Source organism: Rhinolophus sinicus, linkage group LG18 (genome assembly GCF_036562045.2).
Source record: "Rhinolophus sinicus isolate RSC01 linkage group LG18, ASM3656204v1, whole genome shotgun sequence".
Lineage (NCBI taxonomy): Eukaryota > Metazoa > Chordata > Mammalia > Chiroptera > Rhinolophidae > Rhinolophus > Rhinolophus sinicus.
Window position 1 is genome coordinate 14,534,744 of NC_133767.1, and position 17,564 is coordinate 14,552,307.

Consider the following 17,564-nt stretch of genomic DNA (forward strand, 5'->3'; position numbering starts at 1 on the left):
GCGTAAGGCCAGGCAGCCAGGGTCCCTGATGATACTTACAAGATCCCCCACCCTGAGAAAAGTTCTTTGGCCACCACATTTCACTTAGGTCGGGGGTGGGAGTGTATGACAATTCAGAGAAATCAGGAGACCTTGGAGAAGGACAAAGCAGGCATTCCTTGAGAGGTATTCTATGCTGAGTGTCCTAGATCTTATTTTAGAAAGATTTCGCAAGGAGAACTTGCTCAAACGCAAAACAAAGGCTTTTCCTTCCATATAATTCAGGACAGTTTCCAAATCCTGCCAGAGATAAGATGTTTCGAAAACCAGAAACTTCATCAGACCCATCAGTTGTGTGTACCTCAGCTCTGCTTGTTCCCGACACACAGGGCTTACCTGGGACAAAGGCCACTGTCCTGTCCCAGCCCAGGGCCCCTGAGGAGGAACAGCCCAGGGAAAGACCACACCTGCTGCTACCTAGGGAGAGCTGTACACTGGGAGGTATGCGAGTTCTGTGGCCAGGGCCTTAACCGACTTCCCTGGCCGTGCTGGACAGTGCAGGACCTATGATGCAGACCAGTGCCTGAGGGTTCCTGCAGGGGGGACATCCAGCTAGGAGGTTAGCCTTGGACCTGAACACTGTCCCTGTGGGTGTGAGTGCTGAGCCCCACTGCACTCAGTGCAAGTTCTTGGAAGCATGTTCAGTGGTTTGGAGGCGGCAGTTCCCAGCAAGATGTGAAACTGACGGGCCAGGCTGTGCCTCTCCCCTGAGGGACCTGCCAGACTGCAGGACGGGTTTGTGCTGCAGAAGGGCTGAGTCCTGAGAAAGGACGGAGGCCTTCGAGCCAACTTGTGTGTGGTCCTGGCCGAGCGTTCGCGCACATTTATTGAGCACAGCTGCGCCCAGCACTCTGGGGTGCTCCTCACACCCCTGTGAGGTAGGTGGTGGTAGCCCATTTTACAGATGGGGAAACAGGCTCAGTGATCCCGTAACGTGTCCATGGCCACTTGTCCAGGCCCAGCTGACCCTGCTCTGCGGCCTTGCTGGGGGTTGGCCTGCCATCCTGAAGAAGCCCTGTGAGGCTCTACCTCATGGCCAGTCTGCAGGCAGTGTGCTCTCGCCAGGCCTCCGGCCTGTCAGTGGACCTTGAGGGTCACCTCCACAGGAAAATGGTCACTTATGGCAAGGGCCTGGAAGGAGACGGGTGAACCTCAGAGGTCTGCTGGGCAGCCTGTCCTCCCTTAGGCTCCACCTCAGAACAGCGCTGCCCCCCATCCCGGCTCCAGGATGGAGCCCACTGGGTTTCTACAAACCACTGCATCTGGGGGACCAGACAAGTGAGGCCTGGACTGTCCACCCCTGCTGCTGCCTGCAGGTGGGGTGAGGACAAACTTGGGATCCCCACCTCAAGAGACAAAGGGCATCCTATCCTACCATCCCAGACTTGTTCCATTCAGCCAGAAAGCCTCTAGGAGCCTTTTCTAGAAGGGAGGGCAGGGCCAGATTCACTGAGGCTGGGTCTGGCCCTGGGCAGCAAGGAGCTGGCTCCGTCCGCCTACCTGCGCAAGGCAGCTTCGGACCCCCATCCCCACCGGGTTCAGCATTCACCTGAGTCTGGTCCAGGCCGAATTCCTCCTGGAAGTCGTGCACAGCAGCCGACTCGGGCTTCAGGCTCCTGCGCAGGTGGGCTCCGCAGACAACGATGCGGTCGTAGGCGCAGTCCGAGTTGCCCACCGTGGTGTCGGCGCTGTCCGGGATCAGCCACTTGAAGACCTCGCTGCTGCGCAGGCGGATGGACGCCCAGTCCTGCTCCCGCACGTAGCTGCAGTCCGCGTTGAAGTCACCCAGGAACAATATGTCCTGCAGGCAACCAGGGTTTGAGCCCGTCTGGCGGAGCCCAGGACTCTGTGGCTGCCCCAGGGCGCGCTTCCGGGGACCCGGGGCTGGGCCGGGCGTGGGGCTTACGTTGGTGCCCCACTTGTCAATCACGTCCAGGTACACGTCGTAGAGAGCGTCGATCTCGGCTACTGCATGGTGCGGCGCCGCGTGCAGCGGGACAAGCACAAACTCCTTGGCAGCTGCGGGAGGGGGTGGGTGTCAGAGGCAGGGCAGAGCCTGCGGGGGCGGGGCCCGCGGGGGCGGGGCCTCACCGGAGCCGGGGGCTGAGAATTTGACTACGAAAGGTTCGCGGCTGAAGGAGTCCTCCCGGTCCGGGTACTGGTACGTGTCCACGACCGATACCGAGTCCTTCCTGGAGGCAGAAGACGGGTGGGCGCGCTGAGCCGGTCACCTCCTGCCCTGCGCGCCGCGTCCCCGCCCCTCACCTGTAGACGAACAGGTACATTTCCTTGTACTGGTCCCGCCCCAGGGGCTCGCTGCTCACGAAGCTGTACTTGTGCCTAGACACGCTGAGGAGATACGGGCCAGGCCCTGGGTCAAGGCACCGCGCCGAGGCCTGGCATGCCGGCCGGAGCTTGCGACGCTGGACCCTGCCCATCACACCTGTTGATCTGCTCCAAAAGCGCCGATACGGCGCTCAGGTCCGGGTCTCGCACCTCCTGCACGAGCATGATGTCATAGCCAGCCAGGATCTGGGAAGGGGACAGCAGTGGGGGTGTCACACGCGGCGGATTCGCCCGCAGAGCCCAGCTGCAGCCCCGCCCCAGGTCCCCGACTTCACTTGCGTGATGACGTCGCCGCAGGCAGGGTCCGACACTTTGCTGTCGCCGAAGCTCTGGATGTTGAAGGCTCCAATGCGCAGCGCTGCTGCCCCGGCGGCTCCCAGCGCCCACAGCGTGGCCAGTAGGGCCCGCGGCCCGCCCATTGTGAGGAGCCGGCGGGCTGGAAGGGACAGATACCGCTCGCGTTAGCGCGGACCTGGAGTCAAAAACACCCAGCCACTTCTCCCTGGGGCGGGGGTCGCGCAGGGTCTATGGCCCAATGCTGGCTGGCACCAAGGCGCAACGTTCCCTGTGCTCTAGGTCTTCCTAGGGTGCTGTGCTGGGCTCACCACCATTCTCTTATTCCGTGGGAAAACTGAAGCCCAAATAGAGGGACCCCATTACCATCCATCCCCTGGCTCTGCCCAGCTCCCAGACTCACCTGAGATATGGTTGGGGTGGAATCAGAGGCTTAGGATCTGGGTCCAGATAGGGCTCCGAGGTCCAGGCTGGAAGTGTCCGTGGCACAGGACAGACTGCAAGAACTTGGTCAGACAACAGCTCTGGTGCCTGGGCATGGGCGGGTATTTGAGGCCTTGACCAGGGAGGGGCTGGACTCTTCTGGGTCCCACCCCCTCTATGGAGTTGAATGCCAGAACTTCTGGCTCTCATTCCCATGGAGACCCCCCCCCCCAGGCCAAGGTGACAAGGGATCCACCCTGAGCCTGCTCTGGGCCCCCAAGCCTGTCAGAACCAGGCCTCAGAAGCCCCTGCCAACATCCCAAGAGCTGTGTCACAACTGGGGGAGAGGGCCAGCCAAACGACATGATCCAGGCCTTGTTCTTGTCCCCACCCCCCCAGAAACTAGGTCACCCAGAATCTCTCTCCCGGAGCTACATCTGCTCTGGGGATGCAGGCAGCACAATTAGGAAAGAACAGCCCCATTCTTGTCCCCGTGTCTCCTGCTGCTTCTCCTACTTGTCATCAGAGGCTCCTGGCCCCCCAGCCTCAGTGCCCTACCCCAGGGCACTTTGGTGGGCCTCAGGAAGCTGGGGCCACAGCTCCCGGTGGGCAGGGCAGCAGCAGGAGGCCGCCTGTCCACATGCCAGTGACACCCACACACCGCCAAGCTGCCGCCAGCCTCATCGGGTGCACTGGGCGGGCGGCCAGGCACGAGTCCAGAGGGTGTCCCGGGAAGGCAGGTGCTGCCACCAGGGAACCTGCCAGGGCAGTGGTACCAGTGCCCAAGGCTGCCCCTGCTGCAACATCACAAGTGGTGTGTTTTCATGTTTTATTGTAAAGCAACAAAAACGTATTTATACTCCCATATCTCTGAACATCTGAATTCTGTGCCCCGTGTCCTCCATACCAGGCCAGGTAGGGGTGAGCAGAGTGCCTCAGGTCCTTGCCCGTGCCCCAGCCCAGCCCAGCGGAACCCTAGAGGTGCCAACGCTAGACGATGACAGTCTGCACCTCGAGCTGGCCCTCTGGCGAGGAGATGACCAGCTCGCCTGTGTGCTCCAGGATCTCAATGTCCTCCGATGAAACCATGGTCACGGTGGCCTGCTCGGCGCCATTTGCACCTGCACGGGCCGTGAGCACAGTGCCCTCGCTGATGGCTGAGGCCAGCGTCATGGCCACCTGCTCCGTCAGGCTCTCAGGGGTGGCGATGGTGATGGTGTCGGCGGCAGCCGCCTCCGGACCCAGCCCTGCCTCCTGGTCCATGGTCACGTTCTGCACGATGATCTGGTGGCCCGCGCTGGCCTGGTGCACGATTTGCTGCACCACCTTCATGATGTGGCTGTCCACCTGTGGGGGGCTCACAGCTCAGCCCACAGTGTGGGGGAGGGTGCCGGGCTGCCCCGCCCCATCCTCCCCAGCCCCTCACCTCTGTCTGGGTGCCCTCAATGATCTCTGTGGCTTCACTTATCTCGGTGTCGTCCTCGGTGGCCTGGACAGAGAGTCAGAGGTCAGCCTTGCCGGCCCCGGGGCCCCAGCCCAGTCCCAGCGGCCCCAAAGCCACCTCAATGATGTACTCCTGGGTGTCGGCCACCACGGATGAGAACTCGACCAACACCGTGTGCGGGTCCTCGGCGAGGACGGTGGTGGCTGCTGTGGGGCTCTCCTCAGACACTAGCAGCTCCTCCACCTCCAGCAGGCAGCCCCCTGTGGTGGGGGGGGGGTTGGTCAGGGCTGGGCAGGGCTGGCGGCCTGTCCTCCCTCGCCCCCTCCCACCAGCCCCAACCTTTGGTGCGCAGGTGCCGGTTGAGCGTGCCATGCTCAGCGAAGCCACGGCCACACTTGTAGCACTTGAAGGGCTTCTCGCCCGTGTGGTGCCGCACGTGCCGCACGAGTGAGCCCTTCTCCCGAAAGCCTCGGCTGCAGAACGGGCACACGTGCGGCTTCTCCTCCAGGTGTGTCCGGAAGTGCACCTGCTGGGCATTCTGGGGAGACCCACCATCAGGGCCATCCTGGCCTCAGCCACGACTCAGGCTGCCCTCTGGCACCAGGGAGGGGGCAGGATTCATGGGCCGAGGGGAGGGGCCAGGCTGGGGACAAGGGGGTGACGAGGGAGAGCTGGGGCAGGAATGGGATGAATCTGGCCCAGGGCGAGGGTCAGTGGGTGGGGGAATCACAGGCCAGGAGCCAGGGCCAAAGGGCCCACCTTGGTCTTGTAGCGCTTGCCGCACTCAGGACAGGGGTAGGGTCGCTCATCGGAGTGGACGCGCCGGTGGCCACGGACATGGGCAATGGTCTTGTAGAGCTTCCCACAGTCCCCACAGCGGAAGCGGCGCTCGTGCACATGCACTTTCTGGTGCTTCTTGAGCAGGTAGGCTTTGGGGAAGGCCTTGCCACACTGTGCACATGTGAACAGCTTCGGCCCTGAGGCCGCACGCATCATCAAGCCAGGCCTACCACCACCCCAAGGGCCCCACCCTAACAGCCTGCTGCCTGCCCACTGCCCAAGGAGGCATCCGGTCACCCACAGGCCATCCACTGCCCAGCGGCCCACCCTCTTGCCACCCACCTGCGTGGCCCCTTTTGTGGGCCTCCAGGGTAGCCGCCGTTGGGAAGGTCTCACTGCACTGAGGGCACAGGTGCGTCCTGGGCACAGCTGAGGCCTCAGTGGCCACCTGCTGGGAGACCACAGCACACCTCCAGAACCCACTGCAGCCTGCGCCCCAGCAGCACCAAGGAAAGACCCAAAGCACTGCCACCTTGGCAGGCTCTCCATCTCGGGCCCAGGGGTAAATGGTTCAGGGGCCAAAGTCACTGCAGAAAGTGACCACAGGGAGAACAGCGAGGACGCCAGAGGCCAGGCCAGCGTACACCTGAGGTTCAGCACCCAGAAAGGGGCACACCAGCAACACAGACACCTACTGTCTCCACCTGCTCCACCTCCAGCAGTGGCAGTTCTGGGGGACCGTCTCCCAGGGGCTGGGGACTGGACGTGGCAGGAGGGGCTGGCTCCAGGGTCCCTTCCTCCCCAGAGACCCGCTCAAGAACAATGCCCGAGTTCTGCATGGCCTGGTGCAGCAAGTTCTCCCGACCGTCCTCACTGGAACAGGCAAGCTCCTCAGGGCCTGGGGGCTGCGGAGGCAGACAGAGGGAGGTTGGCCAGGTGGCGTGGCACATGGGACCCACCTGTACCCACCACATAGGGCAGACCCAAGCAGCCTAGGACCACTGCGCACACCCCACATCCTCACTCAGGAATGGCCCCTGGAGGCCCATGGCCCGGTTAATGCACCCCTCCCTGCCCCCTGGCAGCCACTGGTCTCCCGTCTGCCCTGCAACCAGACGAGCAGCAGGAAGGCAGGCCCAGGTCAGTCCGGTTCCCACTGGAGCCAGTGCCCAGGACAGAGCCTGACACTGAGCAGAGAGGCCATTCCCCCAGCCAGCCCCCACCTCCGGGGCCAGGGCTTTCATGCCCAGGGGAAGCTCTTGCATCTGGACATGGACTTCGTGTATGACGGTGCCCTTGGCATCTGTCACCAGGTGAATCACGGGCGATGTCTCCATGGACTCGCCTGTCGCCGATGACGATGTAACGGTCCCCACGGTGGAGGCACCAGACCCTTTAAGGCAGAACCAAGAGAGTCCTTGAAGAAAATCCTCTGACCCGGCAGCTCCAGGGCTGGGCCAGGGAGCCCACACCACGCTGACCTGCAGGCGTGTCCTCTTTACCGACCACCACATCCTTGCTCATGCTGAAGCGGATTTTTTCTGTGCATGGGGTAAGAGACTTGAGGTGCCTGGTCAGCGCACCCGACTCCCGGAAGCTCTTCCCACACTTGGCACACTTATAGGGGCGCTCATCTATAGAGAGAATGGAGTCAGCCTCAGGTGTGGAAGGCACAGCCTCGCCCCCCAACCCCCCCTCCGCCAGGAGGCAGGGGTGCCCCAGGTCGCTCACCTGTGTGGCGCCGGTGGTGCCGGATGAGTGAGCCCTTGGTCCGGAAGGAGGCCCCGCACAGCTTGCACTCGTGGTCCTTGCGACTGCTGTGGGTGACCATGTGGGCCTTGAGGATGCTGCCCTGTGGGAGGAGGGGAGGGCAGCGTGGCTCAGGAACCTCCCTGGGCACAAAGCCTGGCCCCCTTAGCTGGCACAGCCCGAGGTTGCGGGCTCACCGTCTTAAAGGTCTTGTGACATAGCTCACACACGTAGCGGCCATCCTTGTTCACCAGCAGCTTGACCTGCGCCTGCTCACCTTGCCCAGCCAGCCCGGGCCCCTGGCGGTCAGGGCTGCCTAGGGCCTCTGCCATCTCGCTGTCGCCTGCCTCTGCCTCAGCAGCCACAATGACCTCTTTGATGTGTCCACTGCCTAAAGAGAAGTGGGTCAGCCTGAGCCTTGGGATACTGAGGGCCCTGCGGCTTCCTGGTATCCCAGACCAGGGACGCTGCTGGCGGAACAGTGGAGCTGCCCAGAGAAGCTCCAGGCCGCCAGTGTGTGTCCAATGGGGAAACCACTGCGAGCAGATGCCCCTTCCCCTAAGCCAAGAGGAGCACAGGACTAGAGGGGTCCTGCCACCTCTAAGGGGAACAGAGAGCTTGGCGCAAAGGCAGCAGACAGGCCAGCCCATCTCTGCCATCTGGCCTGCTCGCTGCCCCGGCTCACGCACTCGTAAGGAGGAAATGCCTCCAGGGTGGCCCTCTGGCATCTGTTTTGAAGCAGGCAGGCGAAGGACCTGGCCTGGGAGAGTGAATGCTCCAGACACCTGGGACAGCCTGAGGAAGGAAGCTAGGCTTTTGCACCTCCTGCGGGTATTGAAGAAATCTGACAATGTGCAAAGCCAAGTTGTAAACACACTTCACAATTTCTGCTCATAAAAATGACAGTGGGAAATGCTTGTGAAGCCACTGTTTAGAAGACTTCTCCATCATGATGGCACTGTGTTTTGACAAGCCATTCTCTCCAAACAGAATGGAAGCGCTTGACTCAGAAACAATTCAGGGCATCTCTCATCTGGGCTCTGACTGGCACGTCTGACACTTTATCTTTCCTCCACCCCAGCAGAGACCTTACAAAAGGACAGGCACAGCAGACCAAGGGGTCAGGGAAGGGGGAACAAGCAAAATCCAAGTTTGTTTCCCGAGAAGAGACAGGAGTGGGTATCCAGCCCCCATGCAGTCCCAGCAGCCCCCACTGACCATGTCCCCCAGCCCAGGGAGGAGACAGAACCCCCAGCCCTAGGACACTGGCAACTGGTGGTTTAGGACTCTGGCCGACCCTGGACCACTGAGCAGTTAACACCACGGGCACATTTGGGGCACCCAGGATGCCTGCAAAGGGGGCAACTTCCAAGGGTATGAAAGAAGCAGAGGTGCCTGAGAGGAGCCCTCACAGCTGCTGAGCCACAGATGTGGGCTGCGGGCCAGGTGGAGGTGGGGGGGGTGGGAAGGGGTCTGGAGCCCGTGGCTGCAACCCAAACCCAGGAAACCTGCTTTCCTGTATGACACCACCTACCCCAGAAACCAAACGCCACGCCAGGGCTGGAGCACGGCCCCACCTCCCACATGACAACATTCCTATCCCAGAGTGGCACCAGGTGAACATCCGTCCACAGGAATGTCAGGGGGAAAGACAACATGGAGATAAGGACAGGTGTCCAGATGCCTCCCTGAGGTGGGACCTTGGCAGAAAAGCCTGCTCTGAGGTTCCCCTCCCCCACGCTTCCTCCACCTCTGCTTCCTGCCCCAGCTGGTCCCAAGGGTTTCCCAAGGTCAAGTTCTACCTGTTGCCCCAAACTGCTTCCTGTCCATCTGCCCAGCCCACTCACACACCTGCCAAGGCCAGTGCCCAGCAGGTGCCCCAGGTAACCACCATTCCCTTCCCAACCTCCCAGGGCATCAGGCCCAACGCAGCCGCCCTCCTCTGCTGTGCGCACACCCAGCCCCCGGCTCCCTCCACCTGCCCCAGCCCCGGGGTGTCCTTTGGATGCCCCCACCCCACGCAAGCTGGCCTATCCCCAATTAATGAATGTGTGACCCCATCTAGACCTTTCAACATCCCCTCCCCTACTGCACATCAGGAGGCACTTTAACTTTAAAAACACCATCAAAGAAGCTGACTTGGCGTTGTATGCTCATAAAAGCCTTGTGAGAATTAGGGCAGGAGTTGCCACATGTGAGGGAGTAAGCACTGGGGAGGTGAAGGCCAAGGGCAGAGAGCAGGTCAGGGCCAAGCTGGAGGAGCAGGTGCATCCCATAATACCCCACCCTGACCCTCCAGAGCCAACTGTGGGGCAGGGAACAGGAAGCTGGGGGATGGCAGAAGTGGGGAAGATTCCAGAAGGACCAGGTCAGAAGCAGTCTAGGGAAGCAGCACACAGTGAGGACTCCCCAAGGCCCCGGCGTACCCTAGGGCTGCCCAAGGCCACAGGCCAGGTGCTTCCCCTTTGCTAGCGGGGCCGAGCCTGGTGCCCAAAGCCCGCTCTTCCTGCGGTCCTGCCTGCGGAAGGTACGCACGAGGCCTCAGGCCCTCCTAGGCCAGGCTCTGATCTCGGGAGAGCAGAGGGGCATGGGCAGCAGAGGTCCCCAGCCTCCAGCCCGGAGCACAGATGGCCACCAGGTCAGCGACACCTCACCGTTGAGAGCCACCAGTAGACAGCTCCAGTGGGGCCGTGCCAGCTTACCAACGATCTCGGGTGTGTGGCTGATGTCTGCCGTTAGAGCAGCTGTCTCTACAACGATGTGGGCCACAGTGATGGGCTCCTCTGGGCCTGCTGCTGCCGGGACCACCTACCAATGCGGGACAAGGGACAGAGGGGACTCATCTGGAGGGCTCCAGAGCTGCCTTGGGTTGGTGAGCACGGGCTTGGGTTTCTGTCCATGCAGGATGGCTGGGGGTGGGGGCTCTCAGCTTCGCCAACAGAACCATTCTGAACCCAACTCCCAGCCTGGCCCAGGGGGTCAGCCCCATCACCCTAATGCCTCTGGTTACTGGGGAGCACAGAGCACCAAGCACCCATGGGAAGGACTCCAGGAGGAAGTGACGAGAGCTCCAGCACCTAAACCCACCAGCCCCAACCAGGAGTCAGGCACAAGGGCCTGGGGGTGTGGGGCTGGGGACATTCTTGGAGGAGAGGGTCAGAGTGAGACAACTCTGGGCCCACTGTGCTCTGGGCCGCTCCCTGTGGTGACCTGAGGCAAATGACTTCTCTCAGAGCCACCTTTCCCACTTCTCTGCAGGAAGGGTGACAAGCGTGCCCAGCATGCAGGGGCGCTATGGACCTTCACTGTGTGGGAACAGCCCCGGGCATGCACGGGGCCCAGCAAAGTCGGCCCTTTTTAAGACATGGTGGTGAGACCCATAAAGCCACGCTCTGTTTGTGGGATCCCCAGGAACTGTGTGTATAGGACAAGAGACAGGCCCAAAGGACAAAAGCCACCATGATACTCCTGAACCAGGACAGACCCCTGGGCTCCAAGAAAGGAGGGCCCCCGGGCCCCCACTGCACAGACCTTGGCCAGAGGTTGCCGATGAGGCTGGGCCATCCAGGAAACCCCAGAGTACCACCAGGCCCTTGGTGGCAGGGCCAGACCCTCCCTCACCCACAACCAGAGGCTTGTCCTCTGCCTGCCCCCATGTCACAGGGAAGCCGCTGCACAGGTCTGTGCCAGCACGCCACCTCCTCTTCCTCCTGCTATCACGTGAGCCCAAGGAGGGGGGTCAGCACATGCGTCTGCGTGTGTGTGTTCGCAGGTGGGGGGGGGCTCACCTCCTGGCCCAGCAGCGCAGTCGCCGCAGGGGTGGCAGGCAGGGTCTCCTGAGAAGCCCGCTGACAGACCTTCTGGAGCTTGTGCTGAACGAAGTCCTCCAGGGCGGTGAACTCCGCCTGGCAGCGGCCGCATCTGTGCATGTCGTCCTCATCTGTAACTAGCCTGCAGTTAGTGGGGCTTGGCAGGGCCTCCAGCCCCAGGCCAAATCCACGCCGAGGGTGGCATCAGAACCAGAGGCCCCTTCCCCAGCCCTCCCAGATGGGCTGGGAACACTCTTAGGGGCCCGGGTACCCGGGTACCAGGCCTCATCCTCTGGAGGTCTGCAGAGGTGGCACCCACCCCAGGGAGAGCAGCAACAGCAGGAGGTGGCCCTAACCATACACTCAGGCTACAGGGATCCAATGAGACTGTAGTGCCCAAAGCCCCCACTTCAGAGAGAGGGGGAGGGAGACCCAGGGAGCTGCTAGGAGGCAGAAGGATTTGCCCAAGCTGGTTTGGGGACAATGCAGGACCAGGGTTTATGAGGTTTGCATGTGCCCTGGCACCTCAGTGACCATGTCTGGGTCTGTTTCCTCATCTGTAAAATGGGCTGACCCAGTGCACGTGTGCAGAATACAGTGGGGGGAGGATACTGGTGCCCACAGGGCTCTGACTGAGAGGCCAGCCCTTGACAAACACAGGAGAGCAGGCGCCCTGACCCATGACCACTCTTTTCTCACTTAGTGCTTCCTTGGTTCCAAACAGGCAGCACCTCCCTGCTCTGCTGTAGATGCTGAAGGTAGAACTTTTCAGAGGGGCTCCACGACTCAGGACCATCGCACCTGAGCCCCTCCCTATCCGGGCTGACTAGCCAGTGTCTGCCCCACGTCCTGCAGGAGAGACCTCCTGCTCACTGAATCCCTACCACATACATGCCAGGCACCTCACAAATCCTGCCAGCACCCTGGGGAGAGGCAGAGGACTATTCCCACTCAAGAAAAACAACTTGAGACTCAAAGCCACCCAACTGGTGAGCGCTGGGGTCAGAACCTGAACGTGCGAGTCTAATCTAGAGGCCCTGCTGTTTAGACAAAAGGGTGGGGAGGTGTTCCTTCTGCTTCCATAAACGCCCGCCAGTTCCCACCACCTCACATGCAGTCCTACACCAAGGTCAAACCCAGACCTAGCACACAGAAGGGGCGTGGTAAATGTCTGTTGAATTAATGAGCAAACAAAGAGCCAAACCATAGCCATGACTCTCCCACAGGCCACCTGACAGAGGGCAGTCCCTTTCAAGATGGCTCACAGTCACAAGCCAAGCACTGAAGTGTCCACCCCCTTCTTAACCCTCCCAGCCCATTCATTGAGTCTGAGTTGCCGCTCAGACTCAGGTTGTGGCAGCTGAAGATACTCTTACCACAGAAGGGGACACACCCAGCCCATGTGACACTGAGATAAGCCATGGGCAAGCCTAGCAACCTCCAAAGAGACCCTTCTTCAGGTTGGCCCTGCCCCCAGTGGCACTGCCCCTCCTGAACCTGGAGCAAGAAAAAAATGTACCGAGAACGTGACTGTTGTGGGGACAAAGACCACCACCCCAATATCAAGCCAATGCCCTCCTGTCTGGCCCAGTCTACAGCCTCATGACACAAGCTCGGAGGGCAGAGACCCAAGTTCTATCTCCAAAGTTATCAGTGTCCCTGTGAATGAGCCCTCAGTGTGTCCCAGCACTGTTCTCATCGATTTACATACATGCTGTATTGTCATCCTCACCACCGTTCTATGAGGTGGCAGAACCCAGAAGTTAAAGGGGTGTGCTGAGGGGTCACAGTCTTGACATCACCTAATCCATTTCTAGGTGACCTGGTCACTTTCACATTTTTTAACCTCAATACTCCTCATCCACAAAGTGGGAATAATAATAACAGTAGCATCCGGGGTTGGTTTGAGGATGAAAACATCTAATGCAGGTAAGTGGTCGACACATGATTATCAGCGGCAGGATCCCCATTTTGTAATGGGAAACGGAGGCTCAGAGGCGTATGTGGTCACCTGCTCAGCATCAAATAGCTAGACAGTGGCAGGTCTGGGACAGAACCTGCAGGCTGGCTGCAGTGCACCAGCTCTCCTCCCCAGGGGCCAGCCCAGAGCTTGGAGAAACCCGAGGCCCCGTCCTCCTGGCGCCCCCAGCCACACCCACCCTCGCCAGGGCCCTAGCGGCCTGTCAGGTGCAGTGGGAGGGGGCCCAGAGAAGGGCAGGGCCGTGACCAACCATGGAAGCAGACGGGGGCCGGGCTCGGGGCTGAGAGGGCAGGGCTGGCAGTGGAGGCAATCGTGGAGGTCTACACGGACAGCCCCAGCGGCTTGGGCATCTGTGAATGAGCACTGGAGCCCACGGGGGTCACGGGCGCCCCACAGGAGAGGCCCGAGGGTCAGAGGAAACCGGGGACTCGTGGAGGGCTTTGAGGGGTGCCCTGTGGACCTGGAAGGTCCGCAAGGAATCCGGGTCTGGGAGAGTGTGACGCGCCCGCAGCTCAGGCCAGCCGAGCTTCTGCCAGCTCCGGCTGAGCCGTCCCCACACTGGCCGCGCCCCGCCCGGTCCGGCCCTGTTACCTTCCTCGCTAAAGGACGCGGGGAGGCCGAGGAAGCTGCCAGGGGCCAAGGCTGCCGCTGCCGCCGCGACCCCGCCCTCGCCCGCTTCCCGCCTGGCTTCGGCCCGGGCTTCTGCCGTATGCGCGGCCGTCACCCGCACTGCCATCGCGCCTTCCATGTCGCAACGCGCCGCAGGAAGATGGCGGATTTACGACCGTGTCGTCATAACAACGGGCCGCGCCAAGGCTTGCGAGAGAGGACGAAGAGCGGAGGATGGAGGGGCAGGGCCATGGTGAGTTTGATGGACAGGTGGTGAAGGGCAGCCGGAGGGTGTGGCCTGGAGCCGCGGAGGCGGGGCCACACTCACCCAGAGCGATGATGGGGCGGGGCTTTTGAGTGGCGTGGTTACGGTGGAGAGGACTGACAGGCGGTGGTGCGGGTCCAGGGAAGGGCCTGCGGGGCGTAACTTAGCGCGGCGAGGGCGTGACCATGCCCCCGAAACGGAGTGCTGAGGCGGGGCCAGGAAAGGGCTGGGTTCCAGCTTCCCGAACCTGAGAGCGGGAGGAAAGTGCAAAGGGTACGGGTGGTGTAACTAGGCCAGCCCCGAGCGGGTGCTGCGGCTGCGGGCGCCCCACCGGGATCTGAGCTGGAGAGGGCCGGCTGCGGAAACACTGCCCCAACTCAAACCGGTAGTGTGGTGCTCTCCGTCCCCAGACCCACTCAGGTTCAGAACATCCCTTGATGATTGCCTGGGTCATGGGAAAAGAACCGGGTTTGGGATGGCTCACAGGTAGCTTTACTAAGCCTTTTATTATTTTGTATATTTTTTAAGTTGTGATAAATACACGTCAAGTTTATCATTAGTGACGTGTAGTACATTCACAATGTTGTGCAACCATCACTACCATCTAGTTTCGGGACATTGTGGTCGTTCCAAAAGAACACCTGTACCCATTAGCAGTCGCTCCGCATTCTCCCTTTACCCCAACCCCTGGCAACCACTTTTTGTCTCTGGATTTACCTTTTATGGACGTTTCATATAAACAGAAATACACATGTGGTTTTTGCATCTGGCTTCTTTTCGTTTAGCATAATGTTTTCGAGGTTCATCCAGGTTTTAGCATGTATCAGTACTTCATTGCTTTTTATGGCTGAATAATATTCCATTATATGGCTAGGTCACCATTCATTTCATTACAGGTGGGTACTTTCCACCTTTTCTACTGCTGTGAATAGTGCTGCCATGAACATGCTCAGACAAGTTCCTTTTATTCCTAAGGTAATATTTAATTAGCTCTTTCAAGCTAAGTGCTTTACAGGATTTTCTCATTTAAGACACCAATTATCCTCACTTTGAAGAGGAAGAAACTGAGGCAAAGAACTGATAGGACACTTTCCCAAGGGCAGACTGGAGAGTAACCCAGGTCTTTCCAGAGCCATGGGCTGGAAACCCACAGGGCTTGCTCTTCTGGCTTAGTTATTTTCTGTGGCCTAGCCGAATGCTGGATGCCAGAAACTCAAATGGATCAGACCTGGTCCCCTCCAGGAAGTCCAATCTGCTTGGAAGAGGGCCCAGACAGAGAGTGGGCAGCTCTGCCCTGGGAAGGGACCGAGCAGAGATTGTCTCCATGTTGGGGCTGCCCAGCTGGGAAACTGAGGGCCCTTGACCTGGCAGGAGCTGGGATGTGTGAAGCACAGGTCAGAACTGGAGGTCAGACTAGGATAACAATGGGGCTGCTTTCTGTAGGCTGCTTGCTCACCATTGCAGGATATTAAGCAGAGGAAGTGACAGCGTTTCAGAGGTATTGCTCTGACTGCCGTGCAGGAAAAGGACCTCAGGGCCACAACAGAGGCAGGAAGATCCAGGATGGATGGTCTCTAAGAGGGACAAAAGGAAGGAGGAGCAGTTGGTGGCTTGCGGAGCACATGGGAGCTAGGGGGCTTCTGGGAAGGGAGGCCGAGGAGGATACCTCACTTGCAGATGTGCTGAGGAGTAATGGGGAAGACAGCATCAGAGACACAGATGTGGCCCCCCCAGAGGACTGGAGTGGGGAGGATTTCAAGGGCAGGACAGCTTGATTGTGGGTGGACATGAGGAGAAGCTGGCCCAGGGAGACAGAGAGTCTGCCCTGCTGTGTGCTCAAGACCCTGTGGAACAGAGTTGCTAGGGGCAGGCCATGGCTCCTGCTTGATTACTCCCTGGGGGTCAGAAAAGGGCATCCTGACTGGTGAATTCTGGGCCCTGCCTCCATGGAGCCCAGGCAAACCAACAGACACAGGAGTGAACTGGCATAAGGTTACTGGAAGGAAGAATGGCCAGGGACAGGCAGGGAGACCAGACTCCTCCCTCCCCCAGATGGCCTCCTTTTTTGCCCTGCCCTCAGCGTGGGTTCCAACTGCACACTATGTATTTTATAGTTGATACTGTGTTGACTTTCTGTGGCCAGAGCCTGACAGGAACTCCATCATCTTTTGTGATGGCTGCTCAATCTCCATTCCTTGGGTGAACTTTTATTTAACCAATCCTATGCTGAAAAATATTTAGGTTGTATCCAAATTTTTTTGCCACTTGAGTCTTTTTTCAGTAACCCTACTTTTTTGCTTAGCTCATCAGAAGTGATAACATCTGTGACAACTCAGATTCAATGGCTACTTGTATTTCCTAATACAATTTAAATACATGAAATGCTATTAAGATTAAATAGTGTCATTCTTGTACCACCTACATCCATGCCCCATTCTACTTGCACTACAGCTTCCACACTTGGGGGCGACCCTGGCTCCATCCATTTGCAAGTAAAAACTGAGCACCTACTGTGTGCAGGGCACTTCACCCAAGGTCAGTTCCCCCCTGTCATTTCCCTGTCATCTCCAGGACCTTGTCCTCTGTCTCAAGACTGACCATTCCACCTCTCCCACTATGCCGGCTCAATTCCTACAACCTACAAGAGCTGTTAAACCAAACAGTTGCAGTTTTGGGGTCAGCTGAGTTTAATCCCAACTCTGTGTTGTCCAGCTGGTGACTCTCCGTGGTTCAGTTTTCTAATCTATAAATAGGGATACTAATAGCCCCTGCCTCTCAGGGCTGTCCTGTGATTCCAAAAAGGTAATGCAGGTAAGCAGCAGCACTCCGTGCCTAGATGTTTACTGAGCGCACAGTAAACCAAGGCAACCTGGCAAGTATTGTACAAACCAGCCCATGGCTGGACAGCAGCAGTGTTTCCCATTCTGGTTAGTGTACCATATACACTAGATGTTTCTGAGAGGTTAAAGCAGGGTTTGTGATCTTCTGTCAAATCCAGTTCTTTCCAGGGTCAGCTATACCACCAAAACTGAGTGGGAAGACACAGGGAGGGAAGTGCTCCCCTCTTGGGTGGTGGGTGCGCCAGGCAGGAACACGCTGCATGACCTGCCCTTGTGGGCCATGGCCATGTCTTTCAGGCATTCCCAGGCCAGCAGAGACCAACAGAAACAGGCTGTATGTAAACAAGCAGGGCCCTCCGGGAACCGAGGTCCCTGGCTTTACCTCATGGGCTTGAAGGTGGAGGTCTAGAGAAAACTTTATGGAGACCTGGGGATCAAGAGAGAGAGCAGGGGTTTGACACACTAGGGTTTAGGGATCTGTATCACCTGGCACACAGGAGACTCTCAGGACACTGGGGCCGGTTATTGTTCTGCCAATTAGCCCTATAGAAAGTAATAACGATAAACATACACCTACCCTATGAACCTGCAATTCCACTCCTAAGTATATACTGAAAAGAAATGAATGCCTATGTCCACAGTGAGTGTAGGAACAAGAACATTCATAGTGGGCATTATTTACAGTAGCTCCAAAGTGCAAACAACCCAAATGTCCATCAACTAGAGAACAGATCAACAGGGATATATTCTTACAATGGCCCAGGTGTCAATGAAAACAAAAGCGGCAAGAAAGTTGCATTCCAGACATATTAATCCAAAGAAGCAAGACCCGAAGATTACACACAGTAAGAGCCTGTTTTTAAGATGGTCTAGAACAGCCACAAGAGGCTGACTCATTCCATGGTGACAGAAGTCAGAAGTGGTTGGGGGAGGGGTATCTGCTATTGACTGAATCGGGATGTGAGGGAACATTCTGGAGTGATGG

At 58.9% G+C, this 17,564-nt stretch overlaps 2 protein-coding genes across 7 annotated transcripts; both read right to left on the reverse strand.

Moving 5' to 3' along the window:
- Nucleotides 1–829: 829 nt before the first annotated feature.
- On the reverse strand, nt 830–3,768 carry DNASE1L2 (deoxyribonuclease 1 like 2). 2 transcript variants are annotated; one of them, XM_019713155.2, is made up of 8 exons: nt 3,083–3,223; nt 2,661–2,821; nt 2,483–2,571; nt 2,305–2,388; nt 2,131–2,231; nt 1,946–2,058; nt 1,589–1,840; nt 830–1,170 (listed from the first exon to the last, which is right to left on the reverse strand). In XM_019713155.2, the coding sequence occupies exons 2-8, from the start codon at nt 2,802–2,804 to the stop codon at nt 1,117–1,119; spliced, it is 837 nt and encodes a 278-aa protein (XP_019568714.2). In that variant the 5' UTR covers nt 2,805–2,821; nt 3,083–3,223; the 3' UTR covers nt 830–1,116. The 2 variants fall into 2 exon arrangements, with proteins under 2 accessions (XP_019568714.2, XP_074178928.1); XM_074322827.1 differs by having other exon boundaries at nt 2,483–2,821; nt 3,083–3,768.
- Nucleotides 3,769–3,917: 149 nt separating this feature from the next.
- On the reverse strand, nt 3,918–13,719 carry E4F1 (E4F transcription factor 1). 5 transcript variants are annotated; one of them, XM_019713142.2, is made up of 14 exons: nt 13,457–13,719; nt 10,864–11,015; nt 9,778–9,883; nt 7,273–7,466; nt 7,058–7,178; nt 6,808–6,960; nt 6,550–6,719; nt 6,022–6,231; nt 5,669–5,774; nt 5,306–5,523; nt 4,886–5,084; nt 4,664–4,806; nt 4,529–4,591; nt 3,918–4,449 (listed from the first exon to the last, which is right to left on the reverse strand). In XM_019713142.2, the coding sequence occupies exons 1-14, from the start codon at nt 13,611–13,613 to the stop codon at nt 4,093–4,095; spliced, it is 2,349 nt and encodes a 782-aa protein (XP_019568701.2). In that variant the 5' UTR covers nt 13,614–13,719; the 3' UTR covers nt 3,918–4,092. The 5 variants fall into 5 exon arrangements, with proteins under 5 accessions (XP_019568701.2, XP_019568700.2, XP_074178922.1 ...); XM_019713141.2 differs by having other exon boundaries at nt 5,669–5,777; XM_074322821.1 differs by having other exon boundaries at nt 5,669–5,777; nt 10,864–11,026; nt 13,457–13,593.
- Between the last annotated feature and the right edge of the window lie 3,845 nt (nt 13,720–17,564).